Source organism: Galeopterus variegatus, unplaced genomic scaffold, assembly GCF_000696425.1.
Source record: "Galeopterus variegatus unplaced genomic scaffold, G_variegatus-3.0.2 Scaffold80, whole genome shotgun sequence".
Classification (NCBI taxonomy): Eukaryota; Metazoa; Chordata; class Mammalia; order Dermoptera; family Cynocephalidae; genus Galeopterus; species Galeopterus variegatus.
Window position 1 is genome coordinate 236,235 of NW_007726191.1, and position 12,303 is coordinate 248,537.

At 54.5% G+C, this 12,303-nt stretch overlaps 1 protein-coding gene across 1 annotated transcript in view; it reads left to right on the top strand.

Moving 5' to 3' along the window:
* Window positions 1-8,714, top strand: part of CERCAM (cerebral endothelial cell adhesion molecule) — a 9,376-nt gene extending 662 nt beyond the window's left edge. The window contains exons 2-13 of the mRNA XM_008579611.1: window positions 2-177; window positions 1,560-1,670; window positions 1,835-1,952; window positions 2,508-2,642; window positions 2,752-2,956; window positions 4,451-4,570; window positions 4,889-4,965; window positions 5,057-5,163; window positions 6,043-6,175; window positions 7,580-7,707; window positions 7,892-8,095; window positions 8,462-8,714. Coding sequence (XP_008577833.1) covers window positions 2-177; window positions 1,560-1,670; window positions 1,835-1,952; window positions 2,508-2,642; window positions 2,752-2,956; window positions 4,451-4,570; window positions 4,889-4,965; window positions 5,057-5,163; window positions 6,043-6,175; window positions 7,580-7,707; window positions 7,892-8,095; window positions 8,462-8,714 — 1,767 coding nt within the window. The remainder of the gene's footprint in view (window position 1; window positions 178-1,559; window positions 1,671-1,834; window positions 1,953-2,507; window positions 2,643-2,751; window positions 2,957-4,450; window positions 4,571-4,888; window positions 4,966-5,056; window positions 5,164-6,042; window positions 6,176-7,579; window positions 7,708-7,891; window positions 8,096-8,461) is intronic.
* The last annotated feature ends 3,589 nt before the right edge of the window (window positions 8,715-12,303 follow it).

Genomic DNA, 12,303 nt, shown 5'->3' on the forward strand with positions numbered 1-12,303 from the left:
CCCGCTGCTCCGGCTGCTGCTCCTGCTGGGGCCGCGGCTCGAGGCTGCGGGCGTCGCGGAGCCGCCGCTGCCTGCCGTGGTCCTAGCCATCCTGGCCCGCAATGCCGAGCACTCACTGCCCCACTACCTGGGCGCGCTGGAGCGGCTGGACTACCCCCGGGCCAGACTGGCCCTCTGGTGAGAGAGACCCGGGCGTTGGCACCCACTGGACACCTACCCCCGACCCTCGCAGGCCGCTCCGCCCCCAGACACCACCAGACAGGTCTCTCTCCTCCCAGACGGGCCCTCCACAGACCCCTGCCCGAGGACCGGACCTCTATGCCCCTGGCGGGCGAGGACAGGCCTCTGAGGCCCTAGGTCCACCCAGGGACACCTATTCTCCTTCCGACCCCGTACTCCACCTTTTGGGGCCTCCCCTGGGTATAAGTTGGGGCAGTCCTTACCTCAGCCCTCAGAGCCCAAATTCAACCCCTGTGGGACCTGTGGTTGGTTTGACTTGGAGTGGGGCAGACAGAACCTCGGGAGTCCTCTGGGGCCCGGCGGCGTGGCAGGGATCGCCAGGCTGGAAGTCCCTAGGGAGCAGGTGGGGGTGCTGTTAGCCCTCAGCTCCATGCTGTGCAGGGAGTCGGACTGGCTCCCTCTCCCAATGGGCTGGGTCCTGTCAGTCAAGTGCAGCGCCCCCTCCCTGGAGCCCCCATCCCGCACCCCGTGTCTCCGTGGCACTGGAATCAGAGGCCACAACACCCCAGTCTATCGAAGCCAGAACAGAGAGGAGTCCCAAGCTGAAGCTGGGGTTAAACTGCAAAAAATGACAAACCACCCCCCACAACACACCAAAGTTGGGTTGGGGTTGGAGCCATGGCCTGAGGAGGCTGCCCACAATTACCACAGTTTGGGAGTGAGTTAGTTCCCACCCCTATGAGACTTGACACGTAGTTAGTCTTCACAGTCTTCGTGGCTGGGGAATTGGCTTAAAGGCGCAGCATCACCTAAAACCTGGGTTCTTGGCTGAGCCCCCCACCTCCAGTATGGGAGTCCCTTCCCCAGGAGAGGGGAGGCTGTGATGTGAAGCAAGAGTTCGGGCCCATCAGCACTTTTCAGGGATGCCCACAGCGTGCTTTGGTCCTTATTACAACTTGTGGGTGGAGGAAAGCAGCAGCTCTTCTGTCTAGTCCTGATTCAGAGGGTGTAAGGGGCTGGCCTGTGATCACACAGGAAGGAAGGAAACCAGGGATGTGTCAGGTGTGATCCTTAAGGTTGAGGGATTTTTCACCTTTCAAAATGCAGTAGTCATCTTACATTGACTCATGATGGAGGCAGGACAGCTTAAAATTACAGAGGGAGGAAGTGAAGCCCAGGGAGGGATGGGACTTGCCTGAAGCCACACAGCAGGGAGAGGCTGTCCTGCCTCCCTGTGTGCTCTGCTGTAGCACACCTACACACCACCGCTCCCAGGGGAGGATGGCCTTGAAGGTGTTGTTGCTTTGGGGTCAAGGCTGCCTTGTATTCAGTCCTTCTGTGCCTGTACCCTCTCACCCTTTTTCCTCCTGTGTCCCCAGGTGTGCCACGGACCACAACATAGACAACACCACAGAGATACTGCAGGAGTGGCTGGCAGCTGTGGGCGATGACTATGCAGCTGTGGTCTGGAGACCTGAGGGGGAGCCCAGGTGGCGATCTGAGGGGATGGGTGCTGGGGAAGATGGAGAACAGTTCAACCCGGAGAGTAAAAGGGACAGTCCAGTGCCACACCAGGCCAGGCCTCTGTTCCCTGCCCTGCAGAGAGGGAGAGGCACCTACACCATGGGAATATCTTATCTTTTTACCCCCTCAGGCCCTACCCAGATGAAGAGGGTCCCAAGCACTGGACCAAAGAAAGGCACCAGTTTCTGATGGAGTTGAAGCAGGAAGCCCTGACCTTTGCCAGGGGCTGGGGGGCTGACTACATCCTGGTAAGGAAGCCTGGCGCCTAGGATTGGGCTTCTGAAAGGTGGTGGTATTTGTCCCTGACAGAAATCTTGGTGTGACTGAGCCACCTGTGGGCTGGATCCTTCAGCTGGCTACCTGGGCCAGAGCCCAGACCAAATGTTGAGCTTGTATCCCTATGTTTGAGCCCAGGCTAGGAACTAAACTTGGATCCCTGAGAAAGATCCCAGGATATATATTGATCCTAGATTCCTGGGCTAAAGCCTGGATCCCTGGACTACAGCTCAGAGTCGGTCTTGAGATCCATTCCCTAAGCCAGATCTCAGAAAAGGTTATTAGATCAGCAACTCAGGTGTAATCATAATCTCTGGACCCAATCCTTGAGCCAGTGCCCCAGATTAGATCCTTGGTCCAGAAACAGATCTACTGGGTTTTTTGGTTAGACCTCTCTAAGGGAACTCCCATTGGATCCTAGGAGTCACTCTGGGTCTCTGGCAATCTGGAAGGATCCCAGACAGTGAATTCCTTGGGGGGCTGCAGTACAGATAGGGCTGGGGCCTATGACATCCCCCTCCCCAAAGTTTGCAGACACAGACAACATTCTGACCAACAACCAGACACTGCGGCTTCTGATGGAGCAGGGGCTGCCAGTGGTGGCCCCAATGCTGGACTCCCAGACCTACTACTCCAACTTCTGGTGCGGGATCACCCCCCAGGTAAGGCCAGGGAGGAGAGACATGCAGACCAGAGAGCCTGAAGGCCTCAGAGTCTGTGGGCCATGTCAGGGGGAGCCCTCTCACAGCCCAGGGCATCTCCCTTCCCCAGGGCTACTACCGCCGCACAGCAGAGTACTTCCCCACCAAGAATCGCCAGCACCGAGGCTGCTTCCGTGTCCCCATGGTCCACTCTACCTTCCTGGTATCGCTGGGGGCTGAGGGGGCATCCCAGCTCGCCTTCTACCCCCCTCATCCCAACTACACTTGGCCCTTCGACGACATCATCGTCTTCGCTTATGCCTGTCAGGCTGCTGGTGAGGACCAGCCCTCTTTGAGCATTCCTTAGAGGCCTCTGGGCCTTGGGGCATGCTGTTCCCATGCTGTTTAGCATGCCCTTTCTTGCTCCTCATTTCATCCTGTTAACTCCTGTTTGTCCTTTGGATCATAGCCTTTCTTGAACCCACTGCCGCGGTGGGTTAGATGCCCTTCTTTTGGCTGTCCCCGTCATGGCATTTTCATGTATTCCTTCACTAGGCAAATATTTATGGAGCATCTGCTATGTGCCAGGCACTAGGGAGACAGTGGTGAGTAAACTCAGACAGTTCCTGCCCTTCTGGAGCGCCCAGATCAGTCGATCAAAGGACCACACAAATCAATGTCCAATCACAACTGTGACAGGAAGAAGAACTTCTTGGTTATAGGTGCTCTGGAAGCTTAGACTAGAGTTGACCTGGTCAAGGAAGGCTTCCTGGAGCAAGCAAACTTTGGGGCTGAGATCTAAAGTATGGGGAGGCATTAACAAGGCAAACTGAGCAGAACAGATTCTTTCAGGTTGAGGGACCAGCAGATGCAAAGGCACTGTGGCGGGAGGGAACATAAGAAGGTAGATAACTGGAGCACCACGAGCGAGGGGGCACAGTCCAAGCTGAGGCAGGAAAGGTAGGCAGGGGCCAGCCTGTGTGGACGTGGCAGGTGAGCATCTGGTCTTTAGCCTGAGGGTGTTGGTCAGCCATAGAGGGTCATGGGATCAGATTTGCACAATGAAAAGATCACTCTGGTTTTGGTAGTTATTTTTAAGATGAAAGTCACTAGAAAGCCTTTGGGTGTGGATGGGATAAATCCAGTCCTGAGAAAGAGTTGAAGATGAGCATGAGACAGAGACACTAATGTTGGAGTAAGGTTCTTGAGAAGGCAGTGGAGAATGTAATTCAGGACATGGACTGAGGCTTGGTCCCATACTGGGCATGGGCTTTGCACCTGCCCTGAGGATAATTATAATAAAGGTGACAAATAGTGAAGGGGTGAAAAAAGATCACTGTTGTTGCCAGATAGAAGGCACATGGAGGGGAGCACCAGAGGGTGTGGGGTGAAGTGTAGGGATCTGGGCAAAAGGTGATGGTGCTTGGATCAGGGCAGGGCAGCAGGTATGGGGAGAGGTGGGAAGATTTAGAGGATGGAAAAGCAGGGCTTGCTGGAATTACGTGACTGTAGTCAGGTGGGAGTTTGCCTGCACCATTCTCGCTTTGATCCCCCAAGGGCATGGACTCTGTCTTGCTCACCACCGTATCCTCAGTGCCCAGCAGGTACCCTAGACAGGTTTGTGGAATGAATAAACCATCTCAGCAGAAAGACCCCTTAGATATTACATGATCCAGGCCCTTTCTGTCTCCAGTCCCACAGGTGGGGAAACTGAGTCTCAGAGAAGACTCACACATTGGGTCACTGGGAGTACTGGGCCTAGGACTTCTGGGCTGGGTTCTGAGAGCCCTACCCCCCAACTCCAGCACTCACTCAGTCTCTCTCTGTAGGGGTCTCGGTCCACGTGTGCAATGAGCACCGTTATGGGTACATGAACGTGCCTGTGAAGTCTCACCAGGGACTGGAGAACGAGAGGGTCAACTTCATCCACCTGATTTTGGAAGCACTGGGTGAGGACTGGAGCCTTTTCTGGCCACCTGCTGCTGTGGCTTTCTGCCTCCCCTTGGTGCCTCTTTTCCTAGGCCCCAGACTTCAGTGAACGTCGGGCTTGGGGTTCTAGCCTTGCTCTTGCCTTGTTCCATGACTCTGAGCAAGTTCCTTTCCCCATTGGGCCTCAGTCTCCCCATCTCTACAATGGGGGCAGGTAGATTCGGTGATCTCAGAAGGCCCTCCCTTCTAGGCAGGAATGAGGCAGAGGGCTAGGACTCCAGGGTCGCTGCTAATAGGAGGCAGTAGGGACTCATGATGAGGGGTATTTCCCTTTGCAGTGGATGGGCCCCCCATGCAGGCCTCAGCTCACGTGTCTCGGCCCCCGAAGAAGCCCAGCAAGATGGGATTTAATGAGGTAAGTCTCCCCAGCCTGCGGGATTGGGGTCAGGAGGTGTATGGGCTCTCCCCACCCACTCCCCCTGCACTCACGCTGCTGCCTCCTCCAGGTCTTTGTTATCAGCCTGGCCCGCAGGCCTGACCGCCGTGAGCGCATGCTCAGCTCGCTCTGGGAGATGGAGATCTCTGGACGTGTGGTGGATGCTGTGGATGGCCGGTGACGCTTCCTGGGGAGGGGTTCCTGGGAATTTGGGGGGCAACGCGGTCCATCTCTGAGCTGCCTGGGAGTGGGAAAAGCAGTTGAATGAGTTTCCTGTCCCAGGAGGTATCCAAATAGGGCCTGAGTCTCAGGGAGTTCCAGGTCAGACAAGCACAGGACAAGACGTCTTCCCTCGCCACCTCATCTGCCAGAGGGAGGAGTGTGCAGCGTTTAAGCTCCAGGGCCTGGGTTCCAGCACTGCCACTAACCAGCTGTGTGACCTCTGGCTAGTTGTCCCTATCTCTCAGCTCTACTGTATAAATGGCAAATAATTGTGCCTTGTTCTTAGGGTTTTGGAAGGGTTCAGTAAAGATTTAGCTAGGGCACAACAGTAAGTATTCCAAAGGATTAGGTATCTTCAGTCTTATTATCCTCCATCCTTAGGTCCCTGATGGGTGGGGGTGGGGCAGGTCAGCCACGTTCCCCAGGGGAGTCCAGAGGCCAGGCTCTTCTGGCCACCAGGGGTCATACAGCCCTATATGCAACTGCTGTTTGCCTCAAGCCCCCAGCTTTTCTGACTGCAGGCTGTCCACCCTTTGCTTGGGCCTCTGCCCAAGAAATATCTACCATGTTCCCCACATTCATGCTAGAGTGCTTCCCGCTCAGGCAGTCCCCACACCCCCCTTCCCCCAAGGGTCACCCCTGTGCTGTCATAACTGGCTTCCTGAGGTGGCTACGGTTCCCCAGGTCCAGTCACTGACAGCTTCAGCCACACAAAAGCATTACAAACCTTCAAACCAGACTCCAGGGTGGCTGTCCTCAACATGCACAAGCCAAGCCCCTCTGGAGGGGATCTCTGGCTGGCACCCCTAACCCCATTTCACCTGTGTCCTTTAGAATGCTCAATAGCAGTGTCATCAGGAGCCTTGGCGTGGACCTGCTCCCTGGCTACCAGGACCCCTACTCGGGCCGCACACTGACCAAGGGCGAGGTGGGCTGCTTCCTCAGCCACTACTCCATCTGGGAGGAGGTGAGGATGTGCGCCCTCTGGGAGAGCAGGAGCTGGTTTGTCTTCTCCACGGCTCTCTGCCCAGCACTGAAGTGAATGAGTAAGTGAGTGAGTGAATGAACATTCACGAAGATCCGGCCAGCAGCTTTGAACCTCCTCTGTGTTCAACACTGTACTGGGCACCACTGAGGGGTACCTTTATCCATTGCACAGCCTCTATTGAACACCTGCTGTGTGCTAGGACATATTCTGCTCTGAGAACACAGAGGGGAACAAGAAAAATGCATGTCTGTTTCCTTCCTGCAATAGGGGGATACTCCTGGGGCTCAGGGACCAGAGGGGGGGGCACAGAAATTAGAAAGAACCAAGTTTACAAGGCTGTTCTGAGAGGGTGGACTGGCCCCACCTCCTGGCCTGGTGCGGGACGTCAGTGTGGGCCTCTCCATTGAGGAGTGGAGAGAAGAGCCTTCTTGGCAGAGGAAGACGGTGGGGCAAAGGCCCTGAGGCAGGAAGGTGTGTTGAGGACCACTGAAAAGGAAGGCCAGGGTTTGCTTAGCACTTGGCCAGGAAGCCTCGGCCCCCAGGGCTGGGGGCATGAGTGCCAGGCAGAGTAGCTGAGAGAGGAAGGGGGCTCTCTGGGGGCACCCCTCCAGGACACTCCTCATTTTTATTTTCTACTGCAGCCAAAATATATGTGCATGTGTGTGTGAACTTGTATTTATATTTGCACTTATTTTTACCATCTCTGAACAAATTGAAGGATGACATAGTTCACCATTTATTGAGCTGATTTCACAGGTTTTGTTTGATTTTTGCAGTTGGCTGGTACAGGGTCGAACCCTGGAACTTGGTGTTATCAGCACCACCCTCTAACCAACTGAGCTACCATGCCAGCCCTTTTTTACATTTCTAAAAGTTGCAAAAAGTATTTTTTCTTTGGGATGTTGGGGGCTGGGGTCTTCCCCTACCCCTACCCAGCCCAGTTTCCTCTAGGAAATCTCAGGAGGCCAAAGTGAGGAACTGGGCCCTGGAGTCCAGCAGATGCAGGTTGCAATCTGGTCCTACCACTTCCTGGCTGTGTGTCCATCTCCTTTCCACAACAGGGGGATCATCATGTCTCCTGTCTCCCTGGGGCCCCTGAGATATAGTAGCACTCAATGAATGTAGCATGGTTCATGACTACCATCATGATTCTATTTGGAGAGCTAGACTGGAGACCTAGGGGGCTTTGAATACCAGAGTGAGGTTGGGATTTTAGTCCCAAGCAGTGGGAGCCCTAGCAGGCTTTGGAGCAGCTGCATGACATGGCCAGGGCTGAGCATTTGGAATATAACTGAGGCCAGGAGGAGTCTTTCTGCTTTAGCCAGGTGGGAAGGGGATAGCTCAAATCTGAAGAGCCACCTCCCACCCCACCGTGTACCACAGGTGGTTACCAGGGGCCTGGCCAAGGTCGTGGTGTTTGAGGACGACGTGCGCTTTGAGAGCAACTTCAGGGGGCGGCTAGAGCAGCTGATGGAGGAGGTGGAGGCAGAGAAACTTCCATGGGACCTGATGTAGGCAGCCTGCATCTCTATGGGCAAGGGAGGGGGCAGGCGGCCTTGGGGTCTGTCTCTTTCTGCTTTGGGTCCTGGCCAGCCCTCCCCACCAGAGCCTGGCCCTGAAGGAGGGGGTTGGAAGAGGGTCCCATGATACTCTAGGACCTACAGTGACTCCTGGAACCCATGGTGTCACCTGCAGCTACCTCGGCCGGAAGCAGGTGAACCCCGAGGAGGAGGTTTCTGTGGAGGGGCTGCCAGGCCTGGTGGTGGCTGGGTACTCCTACTGGACGCTGGCATACACCCTGAGCCAGGCGGGTGCCCGCAAGCTGCTGGCCTCCCAGCCCCTGCACCGCATGCTGCCTGTGGACGAGTTCCTGCCCATCATGTTTGACCGGCACCCCAAGTGAGGCTCAGTCGGGGGCAGGGCAGCAGCGTGGTAGGGCCGGGTCGGTGGGCAGCCGGGGAGGCTGAGTTCCAGGTCACCAAGGAATAGCCCTGCCTAGTGCTGGAGTCAGACCAACCTAGGTGTGAATTCTGGACTGCCAGTATGGTTTTAATCAAATAACTTCCCTGTTCTGAGTCTCCGTTTCCCCCATCTGGAAAATGTGGATAATAGAAATCCTACCTCTCAGGGCTACAGGACTTGTGAAGACTAGATGGGGAGGGCAGGGGGGTGCTTCTGGCAGGTGAGGTGGCCGGCTTGGCCTGGCATGCAGTTTGGGAGGAGGGGCCCACCTCAGCCCCCCTGAGCTGTCCTCCCACCTCACAGTGAGCAGTACAAGGCACACTTCTGGCCACGGGACTTGCGGGCCTTCTCGGCCCGGCCTCTGCTCGCTGCCCCCACCCACTATGCAGGGGATGCTGAATGGCTCAGTGACACGGAGACATCCTCCCCCTGGGACGACGATAGCGGCCGCCTCATCAGCTGGAGTGGCTCTCAAAAGACCCTGCGCGGCCCCCGCGTGGACCTGGCTGGCAGCAGTGGGCACAGCCTCCGCCCTCATCCCCGGGACGAGCTCTAGGTGAGGCCCATGCGCCTGGGCTTTCTCTCCCCTTCTATGGCATGACTGTGTCTGGGTCTCTCTTTTCTCCTTCTCAGCTATCTTGACTCTCCTCTGTCTGTCTTTGGCTATCTCTGCGTCTCTCTCTAGCTGTTTCTCTCTTTGCCTGTCTCTGGTCTGTTTATATCTGTCAGTGTCTGTCTCTCTCTGATTCTCTCTGACTCTAGTTCTTTCTGTTTTTCTCTTCCTCCCCTCTTGTCCCACCAGTTCCAGGTGGTGGCTCTAAAGGGACACCCAGAAACAGGCCACCACTGCCTGGGGAGCAGAGGAGATTGCTGGCCAGAGCCATAGATCCAGTGGAGACCTGGCTACCACCTTAGGCATGGCCGCTGTGTCCTCTGGACCTGTCTTATGTCAGGAGAAACCACTCAGAGATGAGTCTCATTCTTCAAAGGTCACATAACAAAAGGGCAGGACTCACATGCCCCTGCCTGACTCAGGGCCTGGGGTGCAAGGAAGGAGGTGGCTCCCCAGCCTTCAGTTTCAAGCAGCAAACAGACCCAGGGAGCCCTGCCCTCCCTGAGGACTCAGCCGCTTGGGTCCCTCTGCCCCCTTCTACCTCCACCTCAGCCCCCTCCCCAGGTCGATGTTTGTGTCTCGCCAGCACCCTCTTCCCCTGGCCAGTGGGAAGTGCAGGGAACTGGGAGTGGACCCTTGCAGACGTGATGCCCAGCACACAGTAGGCCTTCAATAAAAGCCAGCTGATATTTGCACTTTATACTTTTTAACTCATGGCTGGCCTCTTTGCATCTCAGCTGGCCTGGGAGGGAAGTCTTCCCCGTCTACGGATGAGCAGCTGGAGGGACAGAGGGCAGGGCAGCAGGAGGAGGAGTCAGGCCAACCTGGCATCACCTGTTTTCGGGTGACCTTGGGCGGGTGCCACCCCCTCCCTAGGCCTGGTTACTCCTTGGTGATTGGGGGTGGGTAGGGGGGTATTTCATGGGCTGGGCGTTGTGCTCACTGATGTCACCACTGGTTCACCTTGCTGGTCAGGGTGTGCCCTGGCCAGACCCACGGCTGCTGATGTCCCCCTCCCTTTGGATTTTCACTCGTGCTGCTGGAACTCTGGCATAGGGGAGGAGGCCCAGGAGTGTCCCCTCCCCTGGAAGGGGTTAGGGGAGATCCACGGTTGCCCTCTGGCTCTAACCAGCCTGGCCACCAGAGGGCACCCGGTGGCAGCGCCTGGACCTTGTGGGGCAGGCTCCCCCTGCTGGTTTAGAGCCAACAACCAGGAGCATGGGGCATCTGGAACCTCCCTGCTGTGCAGCTGTGCGACCTGAAGAAGCTCTGTGTTCTTCCACTCTTCTGCTTGAGAACTGTGGGCCCTCCTTCCCTCCCCCACCCCCTGGGGTCAGGCTTTGGGGCCCAGCAGCTTTCTCTGATGCCTGCCCTCAGGCGGTGGAGGGGTGGGAGGGGTGCCTAGGCTGTGGCACCTCCCGACTGCCGCTTTCTGAGGAGCCCCTTCCTCTCCCCTTCCATTGAGGCCCCTTGACTTGATTATATGAGCACCCCAGTCCTGGCAGAGTCTGACGGGCACCCCCTGAGGTTGGACTTTCCCTTAGCCCTGTCCTGGGGGTGAGGTCCAGGACCTGGCATGGCTGTGAGACGGACTTTGGGCAGGAGCTGTGGGCTTGGTGCTTTATTTGTTCTAAGAGTCAAAGCAATTAATTCTGGATGGCTATGATCTTGAGTGAATTCTCTCCAGGCTTCAGGTGCCCCCTTCATCCAGTTAACATTTATTGAGCACCTCTTATGGGCCAGGATTGGGCTCTGGGGATACAGCAGTGAATAAAACTGACAAAAACATCCCTGACCTCATGGAGCTGACATTCTAGTGGGGAAGACAGACAAAAACAAGTAAGGAACTCTTACAGGGTGTTAATGGTGATAACGAAAAAGGTGGAGTGGGGGAGATGTTATGTGAGATCTGAGAAGTTAACATCTGAACAAAGACTTGAAGGAGGTAAGGGGGCAAGCCATGGGAATATCTAAAGGAAGAGCATTCCAGGCCGGGGCGGTAGCATATGCAGAGGTCCTGAGGCAAGTGTGGGACTGGCAGGTTCGAAAGGCAGCAAGGAGGCCAGTGTGGCTGGAGCAGAGTGAACAAGGAGGAGCCATTGTCTGGAGATGATAGAGCCAAAGTCAGGGCCAGAGCAGAGGGCCTTGGAGGCCATTTTGGCCTTAACTCTGAGACAGAGTCACTAGAGAGTTGGGGACAGAGAAGTGGCATGATCTAACTTAGTTTTACATGATCACCTTGGCTACTGTACTGAGAATGAGCTGTAGGTGGGTCCAGGATGGAAACAGAGACCATTTAGGAACCCATTGTAATAATTCAGGCCTCAGACCACGGTAGTAGCAGTGGGGGTGGTGAGAAGGTAGAGCCAAGGGAATTTCAAGAGGAGTGGAATTGATGTTAACGTTTTTGGCTGGAATTACTGGAAGAATGGAACCGTCATTAACTGCGACGGGGAAGAATGTGGGTGGGGTTGGTTTCGGGGGGCAGGTCAAAAGCTCAGGTGCTTATATTTGAGATACAGGTGGTGGATGTCAAATAGTAGTGGCATACACAAGTCTGGAATTCAGGAGACCAGTCTGGGCTGGAGACAGAAGCTTGGAATCCCCTGTCCAGAAGTTTTGGCCCCAGATGGCACCCTTCACCACTGGTTACTGGGGGGAGCCTGTTAAAATGCAGATTCCTGCCCTCTCCCCCTCCAAGGTTCTGATTCAGTATGTCATAGGTGAGGCCTTAGAGAGAGAGAGCAAGACAGACAGACTCTCCTTTTCTTTTAAAGTCCTCAGAACCACGCCCCTGACCACTATTTTATTTATTTATTTTTTTAACTTAAACAATGGTTAATTAATTAATTAATTAATTAATTTTTATGGTTTGATACTCAGCATAGTTTATTAAAAAATGTAAGGCTAAGTGTTTTTTTTTTGTTTTTTGTTTTTTGTTTTTCCCTTTTTGTCTTTTTTTACTGAGTGGCAACGGGATCGCAACCCTCGGTGTTGCGTCCGCACCGCGCTCAGCCAGTGAGCGGGAACCGGTCTCCACATGGGATCCGAACCATCGGCTGGAGTGCCACCGCGCTCCCAAGCGGCGCACTCTCCAGTACGCCACCGGGCCGGCCCTAAGATTTTAAAATACATTTAGAATTACAGCATCAAAAATTTACACAACACAAAAATTAAAAGAAAAAAAATTATGTAATAGTCCATATTCTTATCCTAGAAGCACATTTTGCAAAAATGACTAAATGATATGAATTGCTGCTTACAATCAATAAAAAGAATAATAAATGTACTCATCAAATAGCATTGATTAGGCAACTATAGATACTAACATGACATATGAAACACTTAGAAACAAATTACATTATTTAACAATTTTCAGTGAAAATAATGTTTTTCTGTACACAATGTTATGGGATGCTCACACTTTTTTTTTTTTTTAATTTTTAAAATTTTATTTTGTCAATACACAATGTGGTTGATTATTGTGGCCCATTACCGAAACCTCCCTCCCTCCTCCCTCTCCTCCCTACCA